Below are 27947 nucleotides of genomic sequence, written 5' to 3' on the forward strand. Positions count from 1 at the left end.
TAGAATATTATGGGCATTATTACCCACAATACACAAACAACTTTAGCAAAAATGTTAAACGAAATTTAATTTTAATACATGCCTCGGTATGGTTTTTACCTATCTATACAGATACAAGTATGGTTTTGAAATAAAAAATAATAATAAGTTAATTATCTGCTATCTTTATCGGTAACAAAAAAACGACTTAAAACTTTATTCTCTGGAATTCCTGATTCATTTACAACATTTTTTTATTAAAGAGATTCAAATTGTACATAAAGAGAAAAGTAGATAAGAAAAACATGGGAACAAATCTTTGAAAATTGTGGAAATGATAATTCAAAGATGCGATGTGATTAATAGTCTATAGAAATTAAACCTTAAACTATAATACCCTAAAATTAAAAAGAAAATACACAAATGCAAAACATACATTAACTTATTTTATCACAAAGACTAGGAAGTTTACCCTAGACAATATTTATACGTAACTTACGTAAATTTCATATAATAAAAAATCTAGACGGTACAATTTCGTCGGTTAATCTGACCAGTTTAAAATTGAACTTACTTACTATTGTCAAGGCCCTCAGGGCGTTAGAGTGCGTGTTCAGATATTGTGAACACCTTGGCCGCTCCGATATATCTGATTGCGACTGTACCTATTAAACTCGTAAATAGAAAATTAAAGGTTCACCTTGATGATGATGATGATGTCATCATCAATCAATATCAAAGGTGCACTTTTTTCGATCAACTGATAGGCATATTACACTTTCAAAGTGCTACAAAGATTTTATTTAGCCATTTTCCTGATTCCAAACACGAGAGCACTAAACTGTAGTATTTCTTTCTCAGCGTGGGTACGGTGGTAATAGCAAACATCTCGACACAAATATTGCGTTTTAAGGTTATAAATTGTATGAAGATGATAGCTGTCACTGTACCCAAAGTACAAGGTACAAGTCGTGTAGTAAGATTATCTTACACGCAAGTTTTCATCCCTACAAAATTATGGCAACATCAGCGCCCGCAATCTCTACCAACCGAACTTACTCCTCAATCAAAATAACTCTTAGCACCAAGTTCCGTGTTCACTACACTATTACACACCTAACCTCTTAAACACATTCTTAGTTATCATGATGTTATTATTCTTGACTGGTGGCTGGCTGGCAACATTCTTCACACCCAAGCGGGCCTTGACACTATTGTCATCTGCGGGCATTGACAACCGCCTCTCCGGCTTGTTAAAAACGGTCTGCTTCGGCTGAGTCTTCTGCACAACTCTAGCTTGTACACTCTTTACTGTTTCTATTTCTTTATATTCCACATGATTTGAGAACTTCACTGATTTAGATTTCGGTACGGCTAGTTTTTCTTTCACACTGATTGGTTGCTCATCGGCTCTCATGGTACAAGCTATTCTCCGTACGCTGTTCTTAGTGGTGGTGATAGTTACAGTTTTCGCAGCGGGTGGGCTTTTTAGTATACCCTCATATTTGAGAGCATCCTTTTGTACCGGCATGACTGGTTCGGAGTCGGCTTTGGATCCGAGGCGAGCGAAGATGGGTTTGACATCTTTAGTGGCTACAGCGGTAGGTTTGACGAGTTTGGGCCTTGCGCCTGCGCCGTCGCTCTGTCCGAGTCTTGCGAACACTGTTTTCGTTTGAGTAACTAAAAAAAAAATGAAGGTCTGAGTCAATATTGTACAGTGGGTAAATCAATTTGACAAGCATGGTGCGACTTAGTTCCGGTTTAACGAGATGACAAAGCGTTAACATTTTGAAATTAATTACCTTCTTTGGCGGCAGGTTGCGGTGATCCGAATCTGATGAGACGGAATTTCTTTACGTCTACTGTCTCTAACCTGAAATTAACAACAAGGAACAAATTTACCTATACATTTCTTATAGTTCGTTTTTTTTAGCATTATCAAGAACTTGAAAGAAGTAAAGCGATTTTAACATGTCTTTTAATTGAAAAACAGTTTAAAAATCAATAACTATTTCTTATGAAAGCAGAAGACTATAAAAGATCGTAATAGATTCATAATTGTTACATATTTACCGTAACTTATTTTTAAAATGTGTTTTTCAATTAAAAGACACATCAAGATAATTGCTGCACCTTATTTCTAATGCAAAAAAAACGAACTATAAGTATAAACATAACAAGTTTCATACATTCTAATCAACTACGCTACAACACAAAATTGAGTTATTGGGATATTAATAAACCGCAACACTAAAAAAATATAACATCTAAGTACCTACCCGTTTGTGGTGGTAAATGTGGAAATTTGTTTTTTTATGCACAAATGAACAAACGAAAAACGCCAAAATCTGCCAAATGTGCCACGCGTGAACCGCTACTACGAAATGTATGCGAGCGATGATGCCTCTGCAAAATGTTCAGCGCAATTACCAGGCCTGGGTACACAGTCTAGGCAAACAGTCTGAAATGTAGTTAGCCAGATCCTACTACATTTTTTCTTTTATTATGGCAATCGTCTTCAAACATTTCACGGTTTCACGTCAATATCAAGAGGAAAAAATACGGAGGAGTAAGATTTAAGGACGCCAAGTCACCGAAGTGTTAAAACTGAAATTGAACTTTATGCATGTGCACGTAGGGTTGCTCTGTTCTATGTGACCGATTAATCGCCTTTGGCGTTGGACCTGCGGTGCTGATATATCCGTCATTGGCGTCCAAAAGGTTAATGACCATCGGCGAACTCGGATCTGGGCTGAAAAAACAGTGGTTGTTTGCGAGCGAACGGCAAATTCGCCCAGGCGCAACGATATTTTACTTAACAGCAAAGAGAATAGAGTGGCCACATTATTTACCATGACAGTAACTTTCTATAAAACTTATTCTCTTTGCTTAAAAGCCAACAGGAGTGGTCATTTCTCCATACAAACGTACTCGACTGTTTCCTCCGTGGGTTTTGAAGCTAGAGCAATGATTTTTAGGGTTCCGTACCTCAAAAGGAAAAAACGTAACCCTAATAGGATCACTCGTCTGTCTGTCTGTCTGTCTGTCCGTCCGTCCGTCTGTCACAGCCTATTTTCTCCGAAACTACTGGTTTCAATACAGATTAATATTGTCAATATCTGTGTCAAACCGTTTTGATTTTTTTGATATTTTTGTTTTTTAAGGCGCTAGAGCCCTTCAAAAATGGCCAATATGGCCTAATTGATTATGCCGCAATGAGAGGCGTGGTATTCAAAACTGATATCAATTAGCCAAAAAAGCAAAACGGTCCGACACAGATAATTTCATAATCATTTCTTTAGAAATTTGGTTACGATTGGTTAAGTTTTGGAGGAGGAAACAGTCGAGTACGAAACCTCGATTTTTGAGATTTTTACGCAGGATTTTTCGCCTTGTCCATATCGCACTAGTTTTAAGCCGCTTCCGTTAGCGAGACGGGTATATTTACCTAAAATATTTAAATGTCAGCTCCTGCTTCGTCTTAACCCTTAAATACATGATTTTTTCGTTTTGCCCGAAATTAAAATATATATCACATAATTGTTTGCCGTTTCTAGGAAAAATAGTAAAAAAAATTATATCATCGATTTTCACTGGGAAATCAGTGTTAAAAGTTGCATAGTCTAAATTATATTTTTGGAAATATATAGCTATTAGTAAGGGGTATAGGAAAAATCTTAACTGCCAACAGAAAGGTACACTATTTGTGATGTTCCTATGATAAAATTTGTAAATATAAAATAATTACAAACCCCGAAAAATCTGCCCAAAATCACATACTAAAAATCATCAACTTCCAGGTTTTTCCAAGTTTTCCGACATTTCGTCTATAAACAAATGTAACTTTTATAAATTAAAATACTGCGTAAATTTATGTAATAATTCGGAAAATTTATTAGTTTTACTATTGAAATAATATACAAGAACAAATAGAATTTGTTTAATAATGCATAACATTTGATGTCTATGTTGTGTGTATAAATGCATCACTATGCATTTAAGGGTTAACAATAAGGATACTCAGATACTCACCCTTCGTCGCTCTTCCGCTTCTTCTGGTGCGTGGGCGAGACGGCCGCCTCCCTGCTGTTGCGCGTGTAGTGCTCCAGTATGCGACTCGCGGCTGCGGCACAAACCACTCGTCACTATTTTATTATCATTTTGTCAAACATAAACTGATTAAAACTTTTATGGTTTTGAGTATTATTCACTAAATAGGACTGGCATACACACTTACATTTATTTAATTATCCGTGTGTTAAAAGGTGAAATCTTTTTTTTTTTTAAATACAGGATTAAAATAGAAGACACAGGAGTGTGCCTCATTTATATTATGAAACAATTCTTAACAAGTTGCATTGTTACTTTAAATAAATAAATTAACCCAATACTCGTAATTATTGTTTTTATTTAACACATTTAAAAACTATGTCTTCAAAATTTAATTTTACTTTGAAATAAAGGAAAAATTCAGTCTTGGACGAAACTCAAACTCGCGACTCCAAGACTTGCCCATTGACAGCCAATTAATCCAAACTTTTAACGCCTTATAATGCCAATAATTTTAACAACACACTTTTCAAAAACACACAATTTCAAAAAAAAAATATGTAAATAATCAAAAACCCTGATTCATATGTGGTAACTTTAATTTGAGAGCTAACAGATTGATGTGTCCTTCAAGAAGCAATTCCGTTGTGTCTAAAAAGTGTAATTTAGTATTTAATAGTAGCAACTCACGGGAAGCCGGCTTGTTCTGTGTGATGGTGGCGCGGCCAGTGATGGCGGCCACGGGGACCACATTCACAGTGCTGCCGAGCACCTTGTCCCGCGCCAGACTCTCATGCACCTGCTTTGAATGCCTGTGGATGAGATTTGTTGTATAGAACAAGTAAATTAAGTATTTGGTTATTTTAATACTTTAGCTGCGGCAATTACATGGCAATCGGGCCATATTATTTGTTATTTGTTAAGCAGGCAGGCAGTTGAAATAACCGATAATGCCTGTATCCAGAGTCATCAACAGAGTTTTCCGTATTGAATAGAATTATATTATTAATATTGGTTTAAATAATGCAGTGAACATGATAAATTATGATAAAAGACCAAAATCCAACTTTCATATCAGTCAGATAGATCTGGTGCCACCTTATTCAAGGTATAAAATTGTTTGTGGAGACGGGTCTGTTTAAGCTAACACGAATATATTTAGTAACTTTATTTTTTAATTTAATTGCAGTGAGACGCCTCATTCGGTTCTCGTATGTTTTTTTTTTCTCGTAGTGTGTTAATCATACAGGATTTTGACTCTTGGAGACCCTATACATCTCTAAGGATAATTTGATAAACTATGTTATTTTTTAGTTCTGACACTTAAGAGACATTTACACCTCTAAATAAGTTTAGATTTTTTTTCCATGTATCTGTTTTGTTTTTATTTTAATATTATTATTATAGTTTTTTTTACGTAATTCGACATTAAGAGACCTTATACATCTCTAAGTAATTGGATTACGTTAGTTTGATTTGGTAGTAATAATACATCAACCATTATTAAATACAACTACATTTAATAATTGTTGATGTATCATTATTATTTTTTTGCTTGTATGTAAATTCAATGTTGACGTGTAAAAGTGCCCTTGTGGCCTATTTGCTGAATAAATGTTGAAGTTGAAGTTTATGTAATAAGTTATTTTTTTGGTTCTGTATTTAATTTCTTCAATTGATATAAATAATGAACCCAACTAGATAGAACTAAATAGAAAACATCCATGTTGCGACTATTTCATTAACAGATACGTAGGCACAGGGCCGGATTAACCCTAAGGCAGAGTAGGCAATTGCCTATGGGCCCCGCCTCGGCTAGGGGGCCCCGGCGGCCCCGCGCACGCCAAAAAAAATATCAGTTGTTTCATATTGGCCAATCTTAAAAAAAAATATGGTACACCTACTTATACCTATGTCATCAATGGAACTTGGCCCTCCGAGTAACTCTTGTACATATGGCACATATTATTGTTGAGTAACATTTGACGATTAGTTCGTGTCAGAGCGCTGCTTTCTTAGAACTCGACCTTCGGTCTCGCTTTTTTATACAATGGACTTTGTTTGGCGTCTGTGCTCTAGCTGAGCTTATCCTGTCAAAGCACGGTTTTGACCTCGCATGAAAGCTCGCCTCACTGGTGAACTTCGGATTTTTAGGCCCGTCACGGCTTTTTAACACGCTTTCACGATTTTTACATAAAAATTACGCGCTCGCTGCGCTCGCGTTTTTTGCTGGTTGACCCTGTACCTACCAGGGATGTTGCGGATGCAGATTTTTTGACATCCGCGGATGCGGATATTTAAAGGCTCACATCCGCGGATGCGGATGCGGATGTCTAGATTAGGTACTTAGAAAACGTCAAATATTACATTACATTTTTAGTATTTTTTTATTAAAAAAAACGAAACGTTTAGTATTTGAGCAAGTATATAGGTGCGTTATATTTAATAAACAGTAACTTCCCCGACTTTTCTGGATCTAGACGATTTCGTTATAGGTAATGACGAAATTACCTAGCACTTACGCCGCCGCTAAGACGTTCCTGTACCGACTTGTTCGACATGCGCATCCGCATAAGCTCCGCATCAATTTTATGCGGATGCGGATGCAGATGCGGATGTTGAAAATAATGCGGAAGTCCCGCAGTTGCGGATGCGGATGTTTGCAACATCCCTGGTACCTACATGGTAACTTAACTGGTCAATGAATAGTCATTTAAACCTCATGCAATCTTTATTATTAATTTTAATCATGTGACTCAGCGTATGGTCTTATGATCAGACAATCGCTGTTCAGCCTCGCAATAGTATGATACACCTAGGGAGGTAAATTCGTGAATGCTCCAGATTGCAGGTGTTTGTGGCCCGAACCGAAGGTGAAGGGTCATAAATATGCGATCTGGGGCTTTACGAATTACGGCCCGTGGTTTGTGTAAAGTTTTACGTCTTGCCTCGAGAAGAAAATCCCACTTACGGTGACGTAAAATATTTAACTACCTATTGAGAAAAAAAGGCCCACACTTGACGCAAAAAGGAATCGGCAAAAACTGATAGAAAAAAGCATTATACCTATCCACGCAATAAGAGCGGTAAAGACATCGCTCGGCATGTTAGGATCGGCTCAACCGACAGCTGAAGCACAGGGCGGACACGCCATACATCAAAAATCATTTGCGTTTATATGTGTGCGCGGCAGGTCTGTACACGCGTCATTGTGTATGTGTAGGTAAGTCGCTGTACTGAGTGGATGCCAGAAGTCCGCCAGATTCATGTCGCGGGGCGAGGTAATGCGAGTCGGGGCGGGGCAGTGCGTGGCCGTTCTGTATGATAATACTATTACTTATTCTGTGCCTGATGGTTGAAATTAAAACTGCAAACTTACTTTCCTGTACTGAACAACTGAACATTATGTATGCAGAATTTACTGTAAGGGGGCCCCGAGCATTGCACTGCCTAGGGGCTCCGACATGCTTAATCCGGCCCTGCATAGGCAGGATCCCTACAAATCAGGAGAGTAGCTAACTAGCTACAAATAACGCTAGACCTGTTGTTGAAACCAACACTGCCATGCTACAACAATTTTAGTTGAATAAACATATCTATTGTTGAATAATTCATCATAACAAGTTTTACTACAAATTTCACTTACCGCAATATAGCAATGACATCCCCCATCCTAGTAATTCCCATGTCCCTCAGATACTCCTTGTTCAGGTCCAGCAGCATGTCGTTCTGGATGCGGTTCTCCGCGAACGTCAGCGCGTACGAGGCCGACACGTCCGACGGAATCCCCGCGGCCGTGAAGAAACTCACCCACATACCTTAATCACCAAATTCACTAATGAAAACACCACATGTAAAACAGAAATCTGTAATTTCAAAGTAGGTTGATGGTCATTTCATTGTTTCATGCGTGAAATCTGTAGTAGACAACTATAAAACACCTGATTAAATAGCATAATGTAAATAAACTCAATGAGTAATATGATACGTCCAACTGTTTTTGTAAGAACTTATTTATACGTAAAATAGATGATAAATAAACACTTACTCGTAAGAGTTGAATCCATTTTGTTCATGGCTAGTGGAGTATGAATATGGTATGAATATTTTTTTAACAACAGTCACCCTAAAGCTTTACTAAAGCTTTTTTTAAACACTAGCGTAATCACTACCAACCAGCTACAGCCATTTTTATTTTTGACTTCTTTTTGTTTTTTTTTTCCTTGTAGAATATATAAACGCGAATAGCGCTAGCTTAGCAATATGTTGTAGTAAATAAACTAATGTAAAAACGACTATAAAACAAGCGAATAAGAGTCTATTTATATTGACTACATTTTGACACTATTGAGGACACTTAAGTTGATTACTCACCAAAAATATTGTTTTCCCGTGACATGCAGAGAGCAAGTTACAATCATTTTGGAAAAAATATTATAAACAAAGAAAACACAACATAATTTTTAAACCTGAAATATACATTTTTTATTAAAATTTGAAAAAATAATAATTTAGGGTATGGGGTAAGTAAACAAGTAGTTAAGTCAATAAGTAAGGCATTTTATTGCACAACGTTCCGTTTCATTAAAATAATTTATCTGTCAAAACATAAAATAATTTGTAGTTTTCACGAATGAAGATTCTTTCGTATTATTTAACAAAATTTAAGACTCCCTTTCTACTTTCTAACCAAATTAAATTGTTAACGTCTGGTAAGTCATCCATTTCTTATGCAACCGCTTTTGTCACACTTATATCATTTTTATATCCTAAACATCCTAATTCAATTCCTAACCTCTACCCACCTACTTTTTATTGTTACCGCACTCTACAATTACTCCGGCAGAGCCGAAACTACTAAGACCAGCCAGAAGGATGTCAACCGCATCGTTAGAAGCCGTACCAAAGGTGGACATAGATCCTACCGGTGTATTTAAATACATTTTGGTCAAAGTGTATGATAAGGCACAAAACAATCAAGAGCCCTCCATCACAATCGTAAGAGGCTACCAAAGGTGCAACTACCATTCGGATATCTATGATGAGGTAAATTAGAATAAATCAGGCATCAACTAGACCTTTATAGATCATCTAGAATTGATTGTGGGTACCGTTCCACCTAGCTCACTGAAGTACTTAATATTTGCTTCAGGTCCAAGAAAAGCTTCAACCACTAGATTGTGAACCTTTGGGAGGAGGCAGGATATCTCATGAGCCTGATAATAAGAAGATTCATATTTATGGCTACTCACAAGGCTATGGCAAAGCGGACCATGAAGAAACTGCCAAACTTATCAAGGATTCTTACCCTTCATACACCATTACAATTAGTGATGAAGGGTACTGAGGCATGAACCCTGTTACTTCTATTGTTTGCTACATTTATTAAATAAAAATCTCTCAAATCTCACTCTTTTTATTTATTTGTTTCTTTATTTTTATTTACTCTTGTAATGTTGGCTGTCCTTATATTGTTCAGTAATGTTATCGATCGTAGCTTATCTGTGGTTAGGACAGTTAACGTCACTTATAGAGGTTATGTGTATGTGTGTCTTCCGTGTCTTCGTATTATTTATTGTTTTTATAAATAATGGCCAACTTTACAACAGATGGGAAAATATGCATTGAAAGAGAAATTGAAGTAACTAATAGCGATGGACATATCGGCGATGTGGTGTCGCAGTTTGATATCATTCCAACATGCAAATGGATCGAGGACAACAAATATGAAAGAGTAAAGCTAAACACGAAATAATAAAATAAATAAGTCTCTTTTTGATTAGCATTATATTTGAGTTTACACTAGGTTATGATATTCTTCTGTGCTATTTTTGTGCAATAAAGATTAAATGATTGTTTTGTAGGTATGCCTGCAGTTCCCAGATGACTTGCTGGGTGTCAGTGTTAAGATTTATGAGGAAATAAAGAACAGAGTTGATGTTGACTTGTACATTCTTGGGGACACGTCATACGCAAGGTATTAAAAAACTAACTGCAATATTCTACCTTTTATGTGTATGTAACAAGGTTAACTACATTGATCACTTGTGTAGATGATGGTACAGTAGCCATCAGATAAATCGGAGCGGGCAAAATAATCAAAAATATCTGAGCATGCATTTTAACATATAGTCTGTGTGGGAAACAGAAGAGTTATAGAATGCATGGGCTCCCGTACATTCCATGACTCTTCTCTTTCCACACAGATGCTAAGGCTTTCTTTGGATATTTGTGACCACCATGGCCCCTCTTGATTTAAAGGTTTTAAATTAAATGTTTACATATTTATGCACTTCATATTCAATGTTGATGAGAAATATAGAATTCAATGCAATGCACTAAAGCTCTTCCACCTGCACCATTTTCTACATTCCAGTTAACACATTCAGTGAACAGTGAACTCCCCTAGCGAGTCGCTGGCACTGAATGTGTTAACGGCTGTAGATCCTTGGCTAGCATCTTACAACACTAACCTTTTCCACCCACATATAATAAAAATTCCATTCCCATTCCAGTTGTTGCGTAGACATGGTAGCAGCCATGCATGTGAAGGGCGACGCCATCATCCACTACGGCCATAGCTGCTTCTCTAAGTGGAACATTCCGGTGTTCACCGTGCTGCCTAAGAAGAGTCTCAATGTGGACGCTGCATTAACAATGCTGAAGGGAAACCCCAGCTTTGAGGATGAGAAACTCTGCTTATTTTATGATGCCGAGTTTTATCACTGTAAAGGTATATGTGATGATGTACAATAAGCTACAGAGATAACTGTTTTATGCATATACTTTAACCAAGTAAAATTATTTACATTCAGGTAATTTTAATCCATAGCATAAGTCAATACTTAAAAACTACATGATCAATCTTATCATTACTAGTGATAGAAGTTTTTTGAAACTGTTGCAAAACTGGTTTTATTTGGTCTAATTTGTTTTTTGAGAACTATGCTGATTAAAAATCTGTAATTTAGCTCTAGTCAAAGCTATGGACATTATTATAACATAACAAATTGTGTTCTTTAAAAACTAGGCACATTACTTCTTATTTGCTTTGCTTGACTCTTCATTCCAAAGCCTACTGTTTCCACAGTAAACCTGACAAAAGCCTGGTTCGCACAATACCCCGGCCACTACATAGCTGACATCTCTATAGAGGAGCAGGATCACAGGTTCCTAGGCAGAGTGGTCCGGGAAGCAAGCGGCCAGGCGCATGCTAATGATGTCCTCAGGGACTGTGTCTGCATCTACATGGGGTCGAAAGGACAGACATTGTTCAACTATACAATATCTGTTGCAGGTAAGAGATTTTCTTTCCCTAGTCCCTTATAATATTGCCCTAAACATTGAGCCAAGTAACTTAAAAGATGAGATTTTTTTTTAATGGGAATAATAATGTATATGGCAGGCGTGGCTCACTCCACGATTTCGTCGCTACAAGTACATGCGTCCCACACCAATTTTGGTGTCTAGCCAAGTAGCCATAGTAGTTGCCGCGCACGGCTACGTATCGGACGCCTGCTCGCGCTTGCGCCACCTAGCGGTCATATCTGTCGTAGTAGACGCGTTTTGTTAGAGAGTGAATCTTCTGTAGGTACCTAGTACTATACTATTATTTATTCTGTGTATATTCAAGCAACATCAACTCTTATAGGGAGTCAAATTACTAATTTTATGACTGAACATATAATTTGTGTCCCACAGCAAAAGTATGGTACCTCCTGGACCCCGGCATAACCCTGACCCGCATGGACGAAACCACTTGGTTCAAGCGTCGCCGCTTCCTCGTCGAGAAGTGTAAGGATGCCACAGTGATAGGCATTCTCGTGTGCCAACTGGGAGCCAACACCAAGGACATCATCACGAGGCTTAAGCAGCTGTGCAAAGTTAATGGAAAAAAAAGTTATATTGTGTCAGTTGGCAAGCCCAATGTTGCTAAGTTAGCTAATTTTCCTGAGGTAAGTTACTAAATTTTTGTTGATTGGGGTATTTTTTTATCGATGCGTATGTGTCATCATCATCATCAGCCTACTCTCGTCCACTGCTGGACATAGGCCTCTTCTATTGCACGCCATTGAACACGATTTGCGGCAACTCTTGCCACCCGCCTTGTGCCTTGCGTATTTGTACGCTGGATAAAAAGGATAATTTTTGTTACCTATACAAGATATTGTTGATGAATATGATTTTTTAGATGGGAGACTTTACAAATCTCAAGTATTACAACCCAAGGGCTAAGGAAAAGTTTCCTTTCCTCAAGACAAACCAGCTCATGGGTCGTAGTTTGGCGACCAGTCGTTTAGATGGGTGAATTAGAGGTTTCATTGAATTGGTATATGAGACAATAATCGCTGCTTCTTTTCAGATTGATATCTACGTAATGATTGCCTGCCCTGAAAACGATCTGTACAGCAACCGCGACTTCTACAAGCCCATAGTGTACCCATACGAGCTGGAGGTAGCTTTGAACTCCAACCGAGAGCCCTACTTCACCACCCATGTCACCGACTATGGAGACCTACTCCCCGGCAGGAAATACTACTGTGATATCGACCATGTAAAAGAATTAACTGATGTGAGCTTAATAACAGGAAAAATTCGAGAAACTAAACTGAACCATGACGGAAACGGCATGGAATTAGAAGCTAAGACCAACTGGGCGTTAGAAAATATTGGACAGAATTTACAAGAGCGCTCCTGGCAAGGGTTGGAGCAGAAACTGGGAGAAACTGAAGCGAAATTAGCGAAACAGGGAAGGAAAGGCATACCGTTACAGTACAGTAATGAGCCCGAGTGATTTGTAATCGATATATTTTTTCTTTACAGTACAAAGGGTTTTATAATTAGTCTATAGACTTTTTAATAAATAATGTTAAAGAGGTTGGTTTATGCGTTTCTATAAGCCCAATGTACACCAGGCAACTTTGGCCTGTTTATGACAACACAACTATGTGGTAGAAGGAAGTCGCATTAATACTTATTAGATTTACATAGGGCTTTAGGTTGAATCTCTATAAAGTAATTTAAATTTTGTGAACTTGTAATCTCACTCTAAGTGAAGACTCATCTAAATGGCCACCTTTTGCCTGCAAAAGATTTTTCATAGCCCAAATATTTTTTATTGTACAAGATAGTGAAGATAAAGATATTAGACAATTAATTTTATAATAATAGAGTGCTTTTAAATGTCACTCAAAACGACTAGCTCACACATGACCTAAAGATCGGTTTTCCTAGGATAGCGGTGCCGTCATATAGCGGCCGTCTCCATACTAAATAATACGGCTAAATATGGATGTCGTAGTATTTGTATGGAGACGGCCGCCATATGACGGCACCGCTATCGGAGGAAACCAAAGCTTAAGCACTGATCTTCTGATTGAGCGGGTTCTGTGGAGACTTGAGCCACTCTTTCCGGAGCAGCTGTTTGAGTTGGGAGAGGCGGAGCGTGGGGTTCTCTTCCTTAAGACGCGGCATGGTGACTTCCTCGAAGGCAGTGTAGGCAGCCTTTAGCCGCTTCTCGGGATGCCTGTCGATTTCTGCTTTTTCACTGAAAAAATAATTCAGTTTTAATTAATTTGTCTGAGGCCAGGTAATATAGGTTACACATGTTATGTGACCGATTTTGAAGGGAAACACTTATCATGTTAATTATACCAAAAATCTGTCAAGATATCCTATAATAAGTTACAATTCTAAACCGATACTCCTGAAACTTTGTGAGCTGGTTTGATAATTATCATGAGTATTTCTATATTTCTTGGATTCTGCTTTTGGAAATTGTAGGACACAAAGATTAATTTGTTACCTTAGTAGAGATATAGCCTCATCCACGGACTGCGCCACCTCTCCGTCCAACTGTATCCTGTTGAGATTCTCCTCCAGTGGAGGCTCCTCCACGACCACTCGGGCAGGCTACAAAATAAAGAGGAAATGTGTTGTTAACAATACAAACTAAATGACAAACTGATTATGAGCATTGTAGCTTGAAATATTGTTATACCCAAAAATGTAATGTAACACAAACCTTTGAGAACATACATATAAGCCCCAAAAATTGCTATGGGCCATGACAACTCATTACCCCAGTTCTTGACAAAAGAAAAGTTCACAAATAATAATAAAATAATGCAAAATATGCAATGGCGGATTTGCCCTAAGGCCAAGTATATGATGGGTGCAAAGAAAGGGGCAGTTAGTGCTCACTCCAGGGCCTAAATCCACCACTAAAAATAATTATGTATGTATAATCTTACCACTGGCTTGGGAGGCTCTGGTTTGACACTCTTCTCCTGGATCTTGGCAATCTGCGCGCGCGTGATCTTGGGCGCGGGAGCCACCTTCGGGGTGCTCTTTAGGGATTCCATCTCCTTTTCTAGAAGAGCTTTGGCTTCTTGTTTCTTCTGTAGCTGCTCTAGACGCTTCTTTTCTTGTTCATCCTATATGAAAATTATGTATTGAAGAAACTTATTAGTATTTTCCTAATTAGATGAAGTAGTCTCTAGGTCTCTACAAGATTGGAATGTCAAAGTACCGAATTCCAAAAAAATATACTAATTTTTGTAAATTAAAAATTGCTTCTGAATATTGCAAGCAGGGACTATAAATTGACGTGACAGACCTACAAAACAGTCACAGCAAAGTCCTACCTGACTTTCCATCTAAGTGAGTCAGAAATTAGCAACCTGAAGCAAAATTCCCACCTTTTTCTGTTGTTTCTTTTTAAGTTCCTACCTGACTTTCCATCTAAGTGAGTCAGAAATTAGCAACCTGAAGCAAAATTCCCACCTTTTTCTGTTGTTTCTTTTTAAGTTTGTCGTCGTTGTCTTCCCACGCCGCGTCCTCTATTATCTTCTTGAGTTTCGCATCTTTTTCAGTCTTGGCATCTTCTTTGCGTTGCCGAGCTGCCACGGCCTTGCTGTTTTCACCAACAAACTTCTTTGGCATGCTGCTGCAATCCGATGTAGCGTCACAAAAGACTACAAAAATGGGGTAAGGTTTCCAGAGTATACGAAAAAAATAAACACAAAGGTAGGTAACCTCTAGCAACGTAAATAAAGTTATCTTCGCAATAACCCAGTTGAGAAACTTACATAAGAATTTGCTACAAAATACGGAAAGGTTGTAAATTATGCAGAACGTCTCCTTCGCTTTGTATGTATATATTTCTAGCTGAATTTTTCAAGAAAATTTGGAAAATTCGCGTAACGTTGACGAAGTTGACTGGTTGTATGTTTTTTTCTAGTTTGATGTATTTCAGATACAAGGATATTTGGCCAAGCCAAGATGTTTGAAAAGATATGGCAGATGGATTCCCCGCTTTGCATCTCTTGTTTTCATACAGTAAAGAAAGAGAGGCTAAACCTAATAAACTAGGAAAATACAGAGAAGAGAGTGCAAAGAGTGAGTAATCTAAACAGATTTCATACACATTTACTTTATCTGTGTTCGTCATTCGTGTCATCTCATCTGTCAAAGCGAAGGAGACGAGACATGGACGAGACTGCATGGACCTAGAATATTACGGACGGAATGTCACCTTAAGACAAACTGTGACACTGCAATGGCGGACGGTTTGAATGTGTGCGTGTAGACGAGTGTTACCATGTAACACAAATTCTCCCCTAATGGTGAAACAATTATTTTTAATATCGTCCTTGTTTTCAAATAAAAAAATTAGGACAGTTTTACGTTAGACAATAAAAAAGGTGTGTACGTATCTGGTTTTATAGGTCTTGAAAATGCGCAATATTGCACAATTACTTTGTGCAATCATTATTTTCAATACCTAATGATATTTAGCATCGTAATGAAATCAGTTCGTCATGTTTTTTTTAATTTATACATTTAACTTGAAACATATCTGGTTTTCAACAAAAAAATTATAATACATAACAAACAAACGTTATGTATCGCTCCTTAGTATCGGTAAATTACCATACCGACCTAGTTTGAAATGCACAATCAATAATTTAACCATTTACCTAAATGATCTCTTAATACATAATGTTTTAATAAGAAGGGTATCAATTACCCTACTTTCGGGAAATTACCCTATTCATGTTACTGGTCACACTCCTGTTTTGCAGTTTGATAATTTATAAACAACAAATTATCGTGATTTTACGTACTAATTCATAAACTTAAGTATGAAAAGTTATTCCGTGACTTTTTTTCTTTCGATCGGTACAATTCTAGCAGGATTTAGCTGCCGGCATATTTTATATTTTTCTTCGACATGTTTACTTCAATGACGTTTCGATTCGTCTGACGGCAAACTGGTGGATGTGGGCTGTCAATGTGTGTGTGTCACGCGTAAATACTTAGAAACTGGTGGATGTTGGAATCACAGTTGTGTTGTAAGCGAAACTCTGTCCGTAATATTATAGGTTCATGGACGAGACGACAAAAAATAAACACTTGTAAAAACTGTTATTTTATTTTATTCATTCAAAACTATCATCATGGCTTTAGTAGCTTATGACAATAGTGATTCTAGTGAATTTGAGGATGAAGATAACGAAGGAGCTACAGCTTCTGCAGTCATTTTAAACAAGAAAGAAGAAGGTAAGGCCATCGACTTGTATTTCTCTAATTACAGTTCTTTTCAAGCTGTTTATTACTATTATTTCCACAATAAACCCTTTATTAGTTACAGACCTATCAATATCAAAACCAGAATCAGGGGATAATGTGGGATTGCAAAGCCAGAGTTTGTTCAACCTGCTTCCCCAACCGTCTAACAAAAAGCCAGCCGTGTTAGAGGAAGACGACGAATTCTTACACAAAAAAGAAACCGACATCCCCATCGTGAAGCCTAAAGCTAAAATTACAGTACCCTCACTCAGTGATGTAAGTATTTTAATAATGTTAATTTTAATAACCTTCAAAAATAAGATTAAATAAATGAATTTGTTTTGTTTTAGTTTAGAGATGTAAGAGACACAGCACCCGCAACAAAACCAAAGAAAGTCAATGGGGTAAGTGAAATTTATTGTAACATCTACCATACAATTTATAAATGTAACTTGTAAACTAAAACTGTGTCTGGATTTGGGCAATTTTTATTACTCGCCGATCTACAATTAATTTTAATTATTTTTACTAATAAAGTGTTATGTTATCAATCATTTCAGAAAAAGTCAGGCCTCCTGAGCATACTGCCACAACCAAGAAATGCAGTGTTAGCAACAACCAAATCCTTAATACCTCACATTCTCACCCAAAAACCCAAACCAAGTCCAACCGTAAAGAAAAAAGAGCCTTTGCCACCAGTTAATAAAGATAAACCGAGCCTGGCCATCGACTATTCAGATGACAGTGACGACGAAGTACAGAACGATTTCTTCTCTATTAACAAATCCGTCCAACTGCCAGAAGATGTTCCGTTAGACATTGATGAAAAAGTCAGTTTGAAAAAAGAAGATAATGTTCCAGCTCCCAAGGAGCCAAGGGATATTGAATCCTATTTCAAGGCGGATACAGTGGAGACTGAAGTGCAGCCGGAGTATTCTGAATCTAGTAGTTATGGTTATCAATATGAGGCTAGCTCTGGGTATGGGAACGGGTATGCGGCGCAAGGATCAAGTAATGATGCATTGGATGAAGAGGCGGTAAGTGTTCTTTTTTATACCAAACAGTTTAGATATTCAATTATGTGCAATGTAAGTTTAACAACTGGTCAAACCAATTTGTAAGTAAATACCAGGAAAACTATAATCATCCTTTTCTTTTGGGTGCTAGTACCAGTGTAAGACAAAGATAGTATGATTCTCTCTGTCTATGTTTGAAATGAGACAGTTCTTTGACAAAATATACTTCATGGATTTTTAATATGCCATACAAAGGTGTATGAGATAAAGAGCATGAGGTTGAGTGTGAATATTGCACCATAAATTCTTGAACTTTTGATCATCTATTTCCTTTTAATTCTTTAACACATTCATTGCCACCCAGGCAAACAAGGCGCCAGGCCACAAAAATTTCGTCATATAAAGCTCTGTAGTACCACAATCCCCACTATGGTTGTCCAGCCTGAGAACGAAATCATAAAATACCCGATAGTCGGGTTTTCGGCACTGAATGTGTGAAGTCATACAGTAAGGAACATTTCTATTTATTTTATTAATCTTGTGAGTCCTGTTTTGCCGCATTTACTTACGTCACAATCCGACTACACGAGAATCCAGCAAATCGGGAACTAATCTTTATAAAATCTAACCATAGCAAAAAATATTAAATAACATTTGTAACCATTTCCAGATCATGAAACTATGCGGAGCCCGAGGCAAACGCAAGCGCGAGGACATCCAAATAGTCGACGTCAACCAGAGCGAGGTGCTCGCCGACGCCCGCGAGTGGCTGGCCAAGGGGCTGACGGACGACACGAGCAAGCGAGTCTCCAGCAGCAAGAGGAGAGGCAACGAGCCCACCAGCCAGCAGAAGAGGAAGCACCAGATCACCTATCTCGCTCACCAGGTATGTATGTAGACATGTAGCACACAAAACACAATAGGGTATTTACCAAGTGTTTTAAAATGGTATCAGTCGATCAGGTTTGTTTTGAGGATCAAATGTCTGTATGGGACCCATTGTCTTAAAGCAATACAAAAATCACAAATGATGGTCAAAGTCTGGCATCCGCACTTTACTGACGAAACCTAACAAAATGGCAATACATCGTGACATCACCATGTAACGTTCGATGTATGGAAAACAAGGAAAGCTATTTTGTATTTCTATCTCTTTTTTTAACAATAGGCTACTTTATAAACTGAAATAGATGTCATTTAGTAAAGAAAAAGTGACGAAGCCCTCCAGTGGTGAAAAACACAAATCAAAATATTTGATAAAAATAATTTGATTTATTCCCAAAGTTGTGAATAGGCTACTTTTTTTGTGTCTTCCATCTGAGATCCCATTTCCAACCCTTCTTTATAAGCCTTGGTGGGATCTCCTCATTGGTAAAAGCATGAGTTCGAACACATTTTTGTCTAGCTGTTATTCATAAATTACCTATAATGTTGGATATTAATAGTGTCTTATCTCTTATTAGGATAACATAAAATTCTTACAAATGTATTGTATTATCGTTTTCAGGCCAAAGCGAACGAGGTGGAGCTCCAGAACCAATGGGCCAACAACAGGCAGTCCAAGCGGCAGACTCAGTCCAAATACGGGTTCTAGTGTCTGTGTCATCAAGAGTATCAAGCAAGATCATGTATTATATGCATTGGACATCTTACATGGGAGTAAATATGCCTGGAGTTTGATTAGACTGTTGTTTTAAAACAACTCTGTGGAATGACTAGTGTGTTGCAATTTATTGATACCGTTGTTACAAATGCTAATTACTAATCTGTAAAAATATTATTTGTATGGTGCCAATTGGCCATTTGAACAATAGAATGTCTTAATTTTATGTTATAATTGTAAATAAAATACATCTTTTTTAATAGAGATTTTTATTTTAAATAACCAATATGTATACTATAGCTACAGGGTAATCTAATATAAACGCTATATTAAAGTCGCCTAGCCTTCCTCGGGCGCGGCGGGTTCCACGAGACGGGGGTGGCGTCCGTGATGGAGGCGACCTGCAGACCGCCCATCTGGAGACCCTTTATTGCAGCCTGGAACAATTAAATACAATATTGTCTGTCCAAACTAAATTTATTTGTCTATCTTTTTAGTTCCTTTTTCAGAAACATTGGCACAATAATTATTATCAGTCATTGGCACCTAATAGAGAAAGCCCTTTGGGCCAAATTGGTGGTGATCTGGTGGATGAAAGTCACCTGTCACCACGGCTGCTTTAAAATATGGTTGCACCTTCAACCATATTTTAAAACTGGCGTGGTACTGTGGTACTCTTGTACCATAAGCAGGCGTGGCTCACTCCGCGATTTCGTCGCGTCGCTACAAGTACATGCGGCCCTCACCAATTTTGGTGTCTAGCCATAGTAGCACAGAATAAATAATAGTACTAAGTACAGAAGACTCACTCTCTAACAAAACGCGTCTGTTACGATCAGCACAGATATGGCCGCTAGGTGGCGATAGCGCCACGCGCGGCTTATGGCTTTCCCCAAAATTGGGGCCGAACGGATGTACTTTTAGCTACCTGTAGCAAAGCGACGAAATCGCGGAGTGAGACACGCCCGATAGTAGTTGCCGCGCACCGCTACGGAACAGACGCCTGCTCGCGCTTGCGCCACCTAGTGGTCATTCCTGTCGTAATAGACGCGTTTTGTTAGTGAGTGAATCTTCTATGCCTAGTACTTTTATTTATTCTGTGCCATAAGTGGATTGCACAGCTGGATACCTTACATATTATGTTTAAAATATTTTTAATTTAGGTACTTTAGCCAAGGGTAACTTACCAGTCTACCGGGTCCCAGGCCTCTCACTCTTACTCTGATTGTCTTGTAGCCTCTGTCAATTGCTTTCTGTAACACAAGAACAAAATGTACACTACACATTTTTATTACCCTAGATTTGTATATAAGTGATAAGAGGCTGATTTGATTTATTTATCATACAATATACAATTTCACTTAAAATTACACATGGTAAATTTTCAGGAATTTGTATTGTTACTTCGATCAACACGGGCTTCCACAGGTCGGAAGGGATAGGCCCAAGCGATAATTTGACATTCAAATAATTCTGCCATATTTCGCGGGGGGGGGGAACGTGCACACAGTCGCACTTCTCACACACTTGCATACAAAATCCAATCTGTAATGACAACACAAATACATAGAAAATGACACCTTACACAGACAAATCTTGCACACCTCGATCTGTTTTTGTGTACGGACGAGTCACAAGTGTCACAACACGCACACTAACACATTTTCGTCAAGAGATGAGAAGTCGGATTTGTTGCTCGACCGATCCGCAATTTGTACTGGGCGAGAAAAATCGATAAATCCAGCAATTACACGAGATTAAAATATAATAATTGTGTTTAAATATAATTAAACGTATGACATGTAAAAAAAATATTACGTGTGAAATGTAACACCTTCTTTTTGTAAATTTGATGTCCCCGACCTCTTTTTATAACAAAAAACCGAGCAATTAGGCATTTTTTCTGCTGCTGTGTTCACTCGCGCGTCTGGACTCGGTCTAGTTAAAAATCCGAGCGCAACTAGTTTTATTACCCGCGCTAGATCAGTTGATCTTGTACCTAGGCAGAGGGGAAATAGTGCGAATGCCGCATCCCTTCCGTGTTGATCGAAGTATTGTTAAGATAAGAGGCAGATGAGCAATTTTTTTTTTCGCACTAAATACTAGGTAACTTTTTTCATGTGTTTCTGTAATCAGTCATTAACCTTAACAATTAGAGCACTAGATTAGCACATACAAAAAAAAAACAATTCATCAAGAATTTAAAGATTCTTTAAATAATTTGATGAATAGCCAGGTCCACACAGAGCGAGCATACGCGCGAGGCAATTTCCTCGTGCACAAAATGGCCAGTGTAGACGTGCCTCGCGCGCACCGCCTCGGCCAAAGTTAGTCGGAAGTTAGTTTTGAGATACAAAGATTTTATAGAATTCCTAAAGGTTATGAACTCACTGCAGCTAAACTAATAGCTGTAGTCTGCGCAGCAATATTGGTCCCCTTCTTAGCATTCTTGAACCCCTCCATGCCACAGGACTTGATGATCTTCACGGCACCGAGGTGGTCGGTCATGGTGACGATGGTGTTGTTGTGGCTGACGCGGATGTTGCAGATCGGCAGCTGCTTGTATGGAGTCCCGTCAAATAGCTGGTCGTCTGATTCTAAAGTTGGGAATAAGTTCTGTTTCCTGAAAGATTTTGAATTCTTATAGTTAGATTAAAAACTAAAATATAAACAGTAAATAGTTGTGGTGTACAATGTTAGGTATACTATCGTTTACGAGGAGTATCGAAAGTAGACTAAAAGTGAAGTGTTGCTCCAGAAAATTATCATCAGGATAGGTAAGTAGGTAGTACCTAAGTGATTAGTCCCTTTTACATCTTTTAATGAGCAAAAATCGTGACGGTTAAATTAAATCAATCAAGTTTTTATCAAAGAGAATACTGCTAGTTTACTGAGAAAAACCTAATAAGAGAGTTGAGAGACTGTCTGATCAGAGATACAGCGACTAAATCCACTTACTGTTTAAGCACAGCGTCCAAATCCACGATCTTCTCTCCCTGGACACCTTCATCGGTTGCTGGTATACGTTTATGGTTGAATTTCTCCGTCTCCAGTGGAGCTGAGGTTTGAAACATACGCGCCGCGTTTATCAACGGGACCCGCAACGTATTTCTAATCGCGCTTAGCATGGTTACAGTTTGTATGTTTCTGTATTTCTTAAGTTTGTTATGTATCTTTTTGTGGAGTAGGAAACATAACCTCAAATTTCTTAAAATACTATGACTTTTATTTGACAGCTGATGATTGCGTTTCGTTTCGTTACGGAGCGGATTTGTTTTAATAAATTTTATATCATCGACAATATCGATGGAGCCATAACACCCAAAGATTGATTGATTGAATAAATTTTATAACAAAAATATAGTCATGATCGAGTTACAAGCACTATATCACAAGAGTTGAACAAAATTAAATTAATGTTCAATTAATTTTACGTTTAAATATATTGCGCGTACTTATTTTTATGATCAGTTGCTAACGGCTGTTAATAGATGGCGCTAGTAGGCCTCTTCCTTCTTGGATTTCGCATACAACACATATACAATGTTTTAAATACATAATTTACTTAAATATAGGAACGTATAATTTGTTTACTTGTAACACATTTGCTAGCTACATTTTGTTCAATTCATCAACGATTCATTATTTTAATTTTATAATGTAAATTATAAACACTGTTAATTGATGGCGTTAGTAGTCTTGATGCTTAAAGATTCGCAGCTTTTAAATATGAAATTACAATATTACTGTTACTAGTTATACGTATATTATATATACTATTTAATTAGCATATGAGTCCAGAAATAAAAATAGGTACACTTCATAAGATAGAAGAGTTATTTAAGCCTGAATTATACAACTAGCAAACATGCTAACGAGTTACTATGCTTTCAATAAAACACCAATACCGATTGCATCATATAATAATTCTATAACTTACATTCCTTAACCTACACATTACTTCTTAAACAAGTTCCTACAATACAAAACAGATTGCGTGAATCCGCGCAAAGCCGCGGGCACACCCATAGCCATCAACTGTAGCTGGCCGGCTTCTGCCACGTAGTCATGTTTGCACAGCTCAGAGACCGCCCACTGTATGGAATAAACGCCGGCGTTTTGTTCAGTGGACTCGCTGCCCACGATGTAGTTTATGGCTGAAGAGTAGAGGGGCGTTGGGACTATCATGATGAAATAATCGTTGTCGAGCAGCTCTTTGATTAGATCATCCTCTATTTCCATGTCCGTGAGGTAATTCTGAAACAAATGTTACTTTTGTAAACCCAAGGAGAAACCCAAAAATTGGTATTGTTGACGTTCAATTGTACAGTCGCCATCAGATATATCGGAGCGGTCAAGACGCTCACAAATATCTGAACACGCCTCTATTGTCAAGCTGTTAGAGTTCGTGTTCAGATATTTTGACCTCGGGCGCTCCGCTATATCTGATGGCAAATGTACAGCCCAGCGGATGTCTTTTCAGACCTTACAGAAAACCGCAGCCAAATGACACTAAACCCCACTCATAGTGTTGTGTTCCTGAGTAAGGTTGCCAGAGCTCAACGAGGGTGCGGAGTGTTAGGGTCGGCAACGCGCATGTTACACCTAACACCTTTGGAGTTGCAAGCGTCCATACACTACGGAGACTGCTTACCATCAGGCGGGCCGTATGCTTGTTTGCCACCAATGTATAGCATACTCCACGTAATACTCTGTTATTAGCTTACCTTGTGTTTAAGGGCCAGCCACAGCAGCTGGTCCCTGTCGCACTTGGCGAGCACCACTACCCACAGCGAGCTGACAATCGACAGGCCCGAAACGTTCGAGGTCAGCCATTTTACTTCCTGTCAAATATAATAAAATATAAATTGCAATTTTACCCAAGCAGAAACGAAGACTTAATGGGGTTGGCAACTGTCAAAGGTTTGCATAGATGGCGCCATCATAGCTTGCCGCTTTCTCTAGTTTTGTTCTATGAGATTTAGCTTAAAGGGCGGCATCTCGGCCATAAAATTGCAAAAATAACAATAATTTGACGTAATTCTAGGGATTGACAGGCCAAGCTATGATGGCGCCATCTATAAAATAGAATGACACTTTAGATGGTAATATTACTAATATTAATCACTGATGTTATTTTACAATAACCCGTGATATCAAAAAAATCAATTTTTTGTACTATTATTTATTCTGTGCCGTGACACACTTCTACGAGCACCATGTATATTCTACGGAAACCAAACGCTCGCGCGATCTATCTCGATCGCAGCGCCATCTACCGAAGAATCAGGTAACTGATTCAAAAAGTAAATCTTATGAATGTGATATACCTATTTAAAGGGCCATATACACGGCGCGAGAACTTGCACGCAGTCACGCACTATTCAATACATTGCTAATTACAGAGTACAATGAATTCAGTAGATATCGACCAAATACCGCAATGTAACGAAAATCGCATGCAAGTTCTTGATCCTTAGGGCTAATTTAGACATGCATGCGATTTTAGTTACATTGCGGACTGTTGGCTACGTCCAATTTAACCGACCGATCAAAACCCGTAATGTAATAAAACTCGTATGCGAGTTCTCGCACCGTCTAAAGCCCTAGGCCCTAAGCCCTAGGGCTCATTTAGACAATGCGATAACTCGCATACGTTGTCCCCCGCCTTGCGATCCGCCCGGTAGTTCCCAATCGCGTATAGAAGTGTAACGTTTTTGCTAAATTTACTTACTGATTAATTTGGGTCTTGATTAATTGTGTGATAACTATTGCAGAACTATAAATAAATATGAATTGATATTCAGTGACTTTTAAATTAACATCCTTCTGATAACGGAGTTCGTGGTAGTGATTAGAGACGCATACACGATATTAGTTACATTGCGGACCATTGAGGTTGTCAATTCAGCCGACCGATCAAATGAAGAAATGTAATGAAAATCGCATGCGAGTTCTCGCACCGTCTAAATGAGCCCTTATTAAAATGGGGCTTAATTCAGTAACCAATACCGGTAACGCTAGATCTCACCATGACTTCGCCATTTTGAGAAAATTCCAAAAACGAAATCTACAAAAATTTCCATATTTAGAAGCTGCTTACAAAATTAATTTAACTAAATTATGCACGAATTATGTTTAGAAATTAATCACTAATATTATTTTACAATAACCTGTGTTAGCAAAAATATAGCTTGGCAAAAAAGAGTAGAAATTAAAAAATGGAAACACTGTAGTGTCGTCCTGTTTTTCTTAAATTGATTTGAAAGGGACAACACTTCAGTATTACCACTTTTTAAATTCTACTCTTTTTTGCCAAACTGTATATAATTTATTTGTCGTTTTATATTCTATGGAAACCAACCACTTGTGCGATCTATCTCGATCGCAGCGCCATCTAGCGAGGAATTGAGTAACCGATTTAAGAAGGTACAGTCCGTTAACTCTCAGAATGACCTTCGGATTTTAGAAAGATACATCGGGTATCGGCGGTAACACGCGAAGGTGATACTGCTGTTATGGTTTCTTATTAACTCACAAAAAGTTTTAAACTTACCGCAAAAAGTTAAGGATACCTATTACCTATTGTCTCAAATTGAGACTCTCAATGTAAAATAGGTAAAGCTTTGGATTCCTCCGAAAGCGGTGCCGTCATATAGCGGCCGCTATATAGCGGTGAATGACGTCACTAGAACGTTGTCTATGTAAACAAGATGGCGCGGTTTCCTAGACGGCGTTGATTGTCAACGTAAAGCTTTGGATTCCTCCGAAAGCGGTGCCGTCATATAGCGGCCGCAAAAGACGGCCGTCTTTACGGTGACGACATGTGGAAAGTACCACGGCGTCATAACACACTGTCAGCCACCAAGGTCAAAGCGGCAAATTTGAAAAATGTAGGCGCGAAGGGATAACGTCCCATAGAAAATTTGAATTTCGCGCCTTTTTCTACTGACAAGATTTGCTTGACCATCTATAATTTACTTGGAGGATGAAATATCATCAGAAGAGGAAAATAATCGTAGTACGGAATCATTTATTCAATTCTCGTGTCATTTATTCAAAATGGCGTCACCGCTATCTAATAAAACGTTCACGAAACTATCGACACCGTCATGACAGCCGTCATCCAAATGACGGCACCGCTTTTTTACGTTACGTTGACAATCAACGCCGTCTAGGAAACCGCGACATCTTGTTTACATAGACAACGTTCTCGTGACGTCATTCAACGCTATATAGCGGCCGTCATATTACGGCACCGTTTTCGGAGGAATCCAAAGCTTTACGTCCGATTTTACTTGAAAAACGAAGGTCATTCAGAGAGTTAACGGACTGTACGTTACGTGATATGATATATGTAGTAGTTAACTACCAATTTGATCTATTCCATTGCTCAAGGGAAAATAAAACAGTTTTCCCTAATAAAAAATAAAAATTGATGACCACTCGTGACTCGTGCTGCTCGCAGTCGGACAGTAAGTTCTGATTATAAACCTTACCGTAACGACATAAGGTGTAGTTTCGTTAGTTACCTGCTATGTGAGTACTGGTCGCCGCAGCAGCAGTTTGATGACCACTCGCGGCTCGTGCTGCTCGCAGTCGGACAGTACATTCTGATTATAAACCTTACCGTAACGACATAAGGTGTAGTTTCGTTAGTTACCTGCTGTGTGAGCACTGGTCGTCGCAGCAGCAGTTTGATGACCACTCGCGGCTCGCGCTGCTCGCAGTCGGACAGTAAATTCCGAATATATACCTTACTGTAACGACATAAGGTGTAGTTTCGTTAGTTACATGCTGGGTGAGTACTGGTCGTCGCAGCAGTAGTTTGATGACAACTCGCGACTCATGCTGCTCGCAGTCGGACAGTAAGTTCTGAATGTAAACCTTACTGTAACGACATAAGGTGTAGTTTCGTGAGTTACCTGCTGTGTGAGTACTGGTCGCCGCAGCAGCAGTTTGATGACCACTCGCGGCTCGCGCTGCTCGCAGTCGGACAGTAAGTTCTGAATATAAACCTTACTGTAACGACATAAGGTGTAGTTTCGTTAGTTACCTGCTGTGTGAGTACTGGTCGCCGCAGCAGCAGTTTGATGACCACCCGCGGCTCGCGCTGCTCGCAGTCGGACAGTAAGTGCTGAATGTACAGGAACTGGATGCTGCGGGACTCGCTGTAACAGCAAAAACGACTTAATTATTTACCAGTTTTCAGTTATTAATATATTTTTAGGGTTTCGCCTTCTTGCGAGCATACCTCTCCGCCAGCTCCAGCAGCTGGTTGAACGCCTCTCGTCTAGTTACCCGCACCGCGCCGTGTGCAAGTGTTATATAGTGCTGGTATACCTGTCCCTGCTGGGGGGCCAGCAGTTGACCACGTCCACGAGCGCCTTCTTGCGAGCAAACGTCTCCGCCAGCTCCAGCAGTTGGTTGAACGCCTCTCGTCTGCCGTCGTCCGTCATCAGCATGTCCTCTGGAAATTTAAAATGGTTTTTTAATTTTTTGTTAGTATAGACCATTGGAATCTTAAGATAACACTGAAATGCTTATAACGGTATTTCAGATTAAATTGCTGGTTTCCAAAAAGTTGGACATGTCTACGAGAATTTTTTGGAAAAAAATCACATGAAATAAAGTTGCAAGCAATAAATACAAAAGGCGAGAAGTCTATAAAAAATTAAATTACGGATTTCCAAATTTTCTAAAAATGCCGTCGGCATGTCAATTAA

The 27947-nt window shown here is 38.5% G+C and overlaps 7 protein-coding genes across 8 annotated transcripts in view; 3 read left to right on the forward strand and 4 right to left on the reverse strand.

Moving 5' to 3' along the window:
- LOC134647393 (proline-rich protein PRCC) overlaps positions 1 to 19229 on the forward strand; it is a 432482-nt gene extending 413253 nt beyond the window's left edge. The window contains exons 2-7 of one of the 2 annotated variants that reach the window (XM_063501741.1): positions 16429 to 16593; positions 16679 to 16878; positions 16953 to 17006; positions 17163 to 17639; positions 18289 to 18504; positions 19126 to 19229. In XM_063501741.1, coding sequence (XP_063357811.1) covers positions 16491 to 16593; positions 16679 to 16878; positions 16953 to 17006; positions 17163 to 17639; positions 18289 to 18504; positions 19126 to 19212 — 1137 coding nt within the window. In that variant the 5' untranslated portion in view covers positions 16429 to 16490 and the 3' untranslated portion in view covers positions 19213 to 19229. The remainder of the gene's footprint in view (positions 1 to 16428; positions 16594 to 16678; positions 16879 to 16952; positions 17007 to 17162; positions 17640 to 18288; positions 18505 to 19125) is intronic. The other variant, XM_063501742.1, reaches the window with a different exon arrangement.
- LOC134647688 (uncharacterized protein C19orf47 homolog) lies at positions 1052 to 8118 on the reverse strand. The gene is made up of 6 exons (XM_063502043.1): positions 8078 to 8118; positions 7676 to 7847; positions 4720 to 4841; positions 4012 to 4102; positions 1782 to 1852; positions 1052 to 1659 (listed from the first exon to the last, which is right to left on the reverse strand). The coding sequence occupies exons 1-6, from the start codon at positions 8103 to 8105 to the stop codon at positions 1088 to 1090; spliced, it is 1056 nt and encodes a 351-aa protein (XP_063358113.1). The 5' UTR covers positions 8106 to 8118; the 3' UTR covers positions 1052 to 1087.
- On the forward strand, positions 8625 to 9437 carry LOC134647689 (14 kDa phosphohistidine phosphatase-like). The gene is made up of 3 exons (XM_063502044.1): positions 8625 to 8741; positions 8876 to 9075; positions 9182 to 9437. The coding sequence occupies exons 1-3, from the start codon at positions 8663 to 8665 to the stop codon at positions 9374 to 9376; spliced, it is 474 nt and encodes a 157-aa protein (XP_063358114.1). The 5' UTR covers positions 8625 to 8662; the 3' UTR covers positions 9377 to 9437.
- LOC134647372 (2-(3-amino-3-carboxypropyl)histidine synthase subunit 2) lies at positions 9593 to 12906 on the forward strand. The gene is made up of 6 exons (XM_063501709.1): positions 9593 to 9763; positions 9894 to 10006; positions 10545 to 10762; positions 11120 to 11326; positions 11731 to 11984; positions 12392 to 12906. The coding sequence occupies exons 1-6, from the start codon at positions 9620 to 9622 to the stop codon at positions 12821 to 12823; spliced, it is 1368 nt and encodes a 455-aa protein (XP_063357779.1). The 5' UTR covers positions 9593 to 9619; the 3' UTR covers positions 12824 to 12906.
- LOC134647690 (coiled-coil domain-containing protein 124) lies at positions 13387 to 15007 on the reverse strand. Its single transcript, XM_063502045.1, has 4 exons — positions 14815 to 15007; positions 14283 to 14465; positions 13835 to 13941; positions 13387 to 13576 (listed from the first exon to the last, which is right to left on the reverse strand). Exons 1-4 carry the CDS (start codon positions 14971 to 14973, stop codon positions 13387 to 13389), a joined length of 639 nt encoding a protein of 212 aa, XP_063358115.1. The 5' UTR covers positions 14974 to 15007.
- Positions 19230 to 19527: 298 nt separating the features above from the next.
- LOC134647406 (small ribosomal subunit protein uS11m) lies at positions 19528 to 22431 on the reverse strand. The gene is made up of 4 exons (XM_063501759.1): positions 22180 to 22431; positions 21613 to 21844; positions 20409 to 20474; positions 19528 to 19658 (listed from the first exon to the last, which is right to left on the reverse strand). Exons 1-4 carry the CDS (start codon positions 22347 to 22349, stop codon positions 19551 to 19553), a joined length of 576 nt encoding a protein of 191 aa, XP_063357829.1. The 5' UTR covers positions 22350 to 22431; the 3' UTR covers positions 19528 to 19550.
- Positions 22432 to 23126: 695 nt separating this feature from the next.
- LOC134647555 (NBAS subunit of NRZ tethering complex-like) overlaps positions 23127 to 27947 on the reverse strand; it is a 63671-nt gene continuing 58850 nt past the window's right edge. Inside the window, exons 46-49 of the mRNA XM_063501909.1 lie at positions 27565 to 27691; positions 27278 to 27392; positions 23949 to 24065; positions 23127 to 23478 (exon numbers count right to left, since the gene is read on the reverse strand). Of these exons, the coding sequence (XP_063357979.1) occupies positions 23179 to 23478; positions 23949 to 24065; positions 27278 to 27392; positions 27565 to 27691 (659 nt within the window). The 3' untranslated portion in view covers positions 23127 to 23178. The remainder of the gene's footprint in view (positions 23479 to 23948; positions 24066 to 27277; positions 27393 to 27564; positions 27692 to 27947) is intronic.

Source organism: Cydia amplana, chromosome 4, assembly GCF_948474715.1.
Source record: "Cydia amplana chromosome 4, ilCydAmpl1.1, whole genome shotgun sequence".
Classification (NCBI taxonomy): domain Eukaryota; kingdom Metazoa; phylum Arthropoda; class Insecta; order Lepidoptera; family Tortricidae; genus Cydia; species Cydia amplana.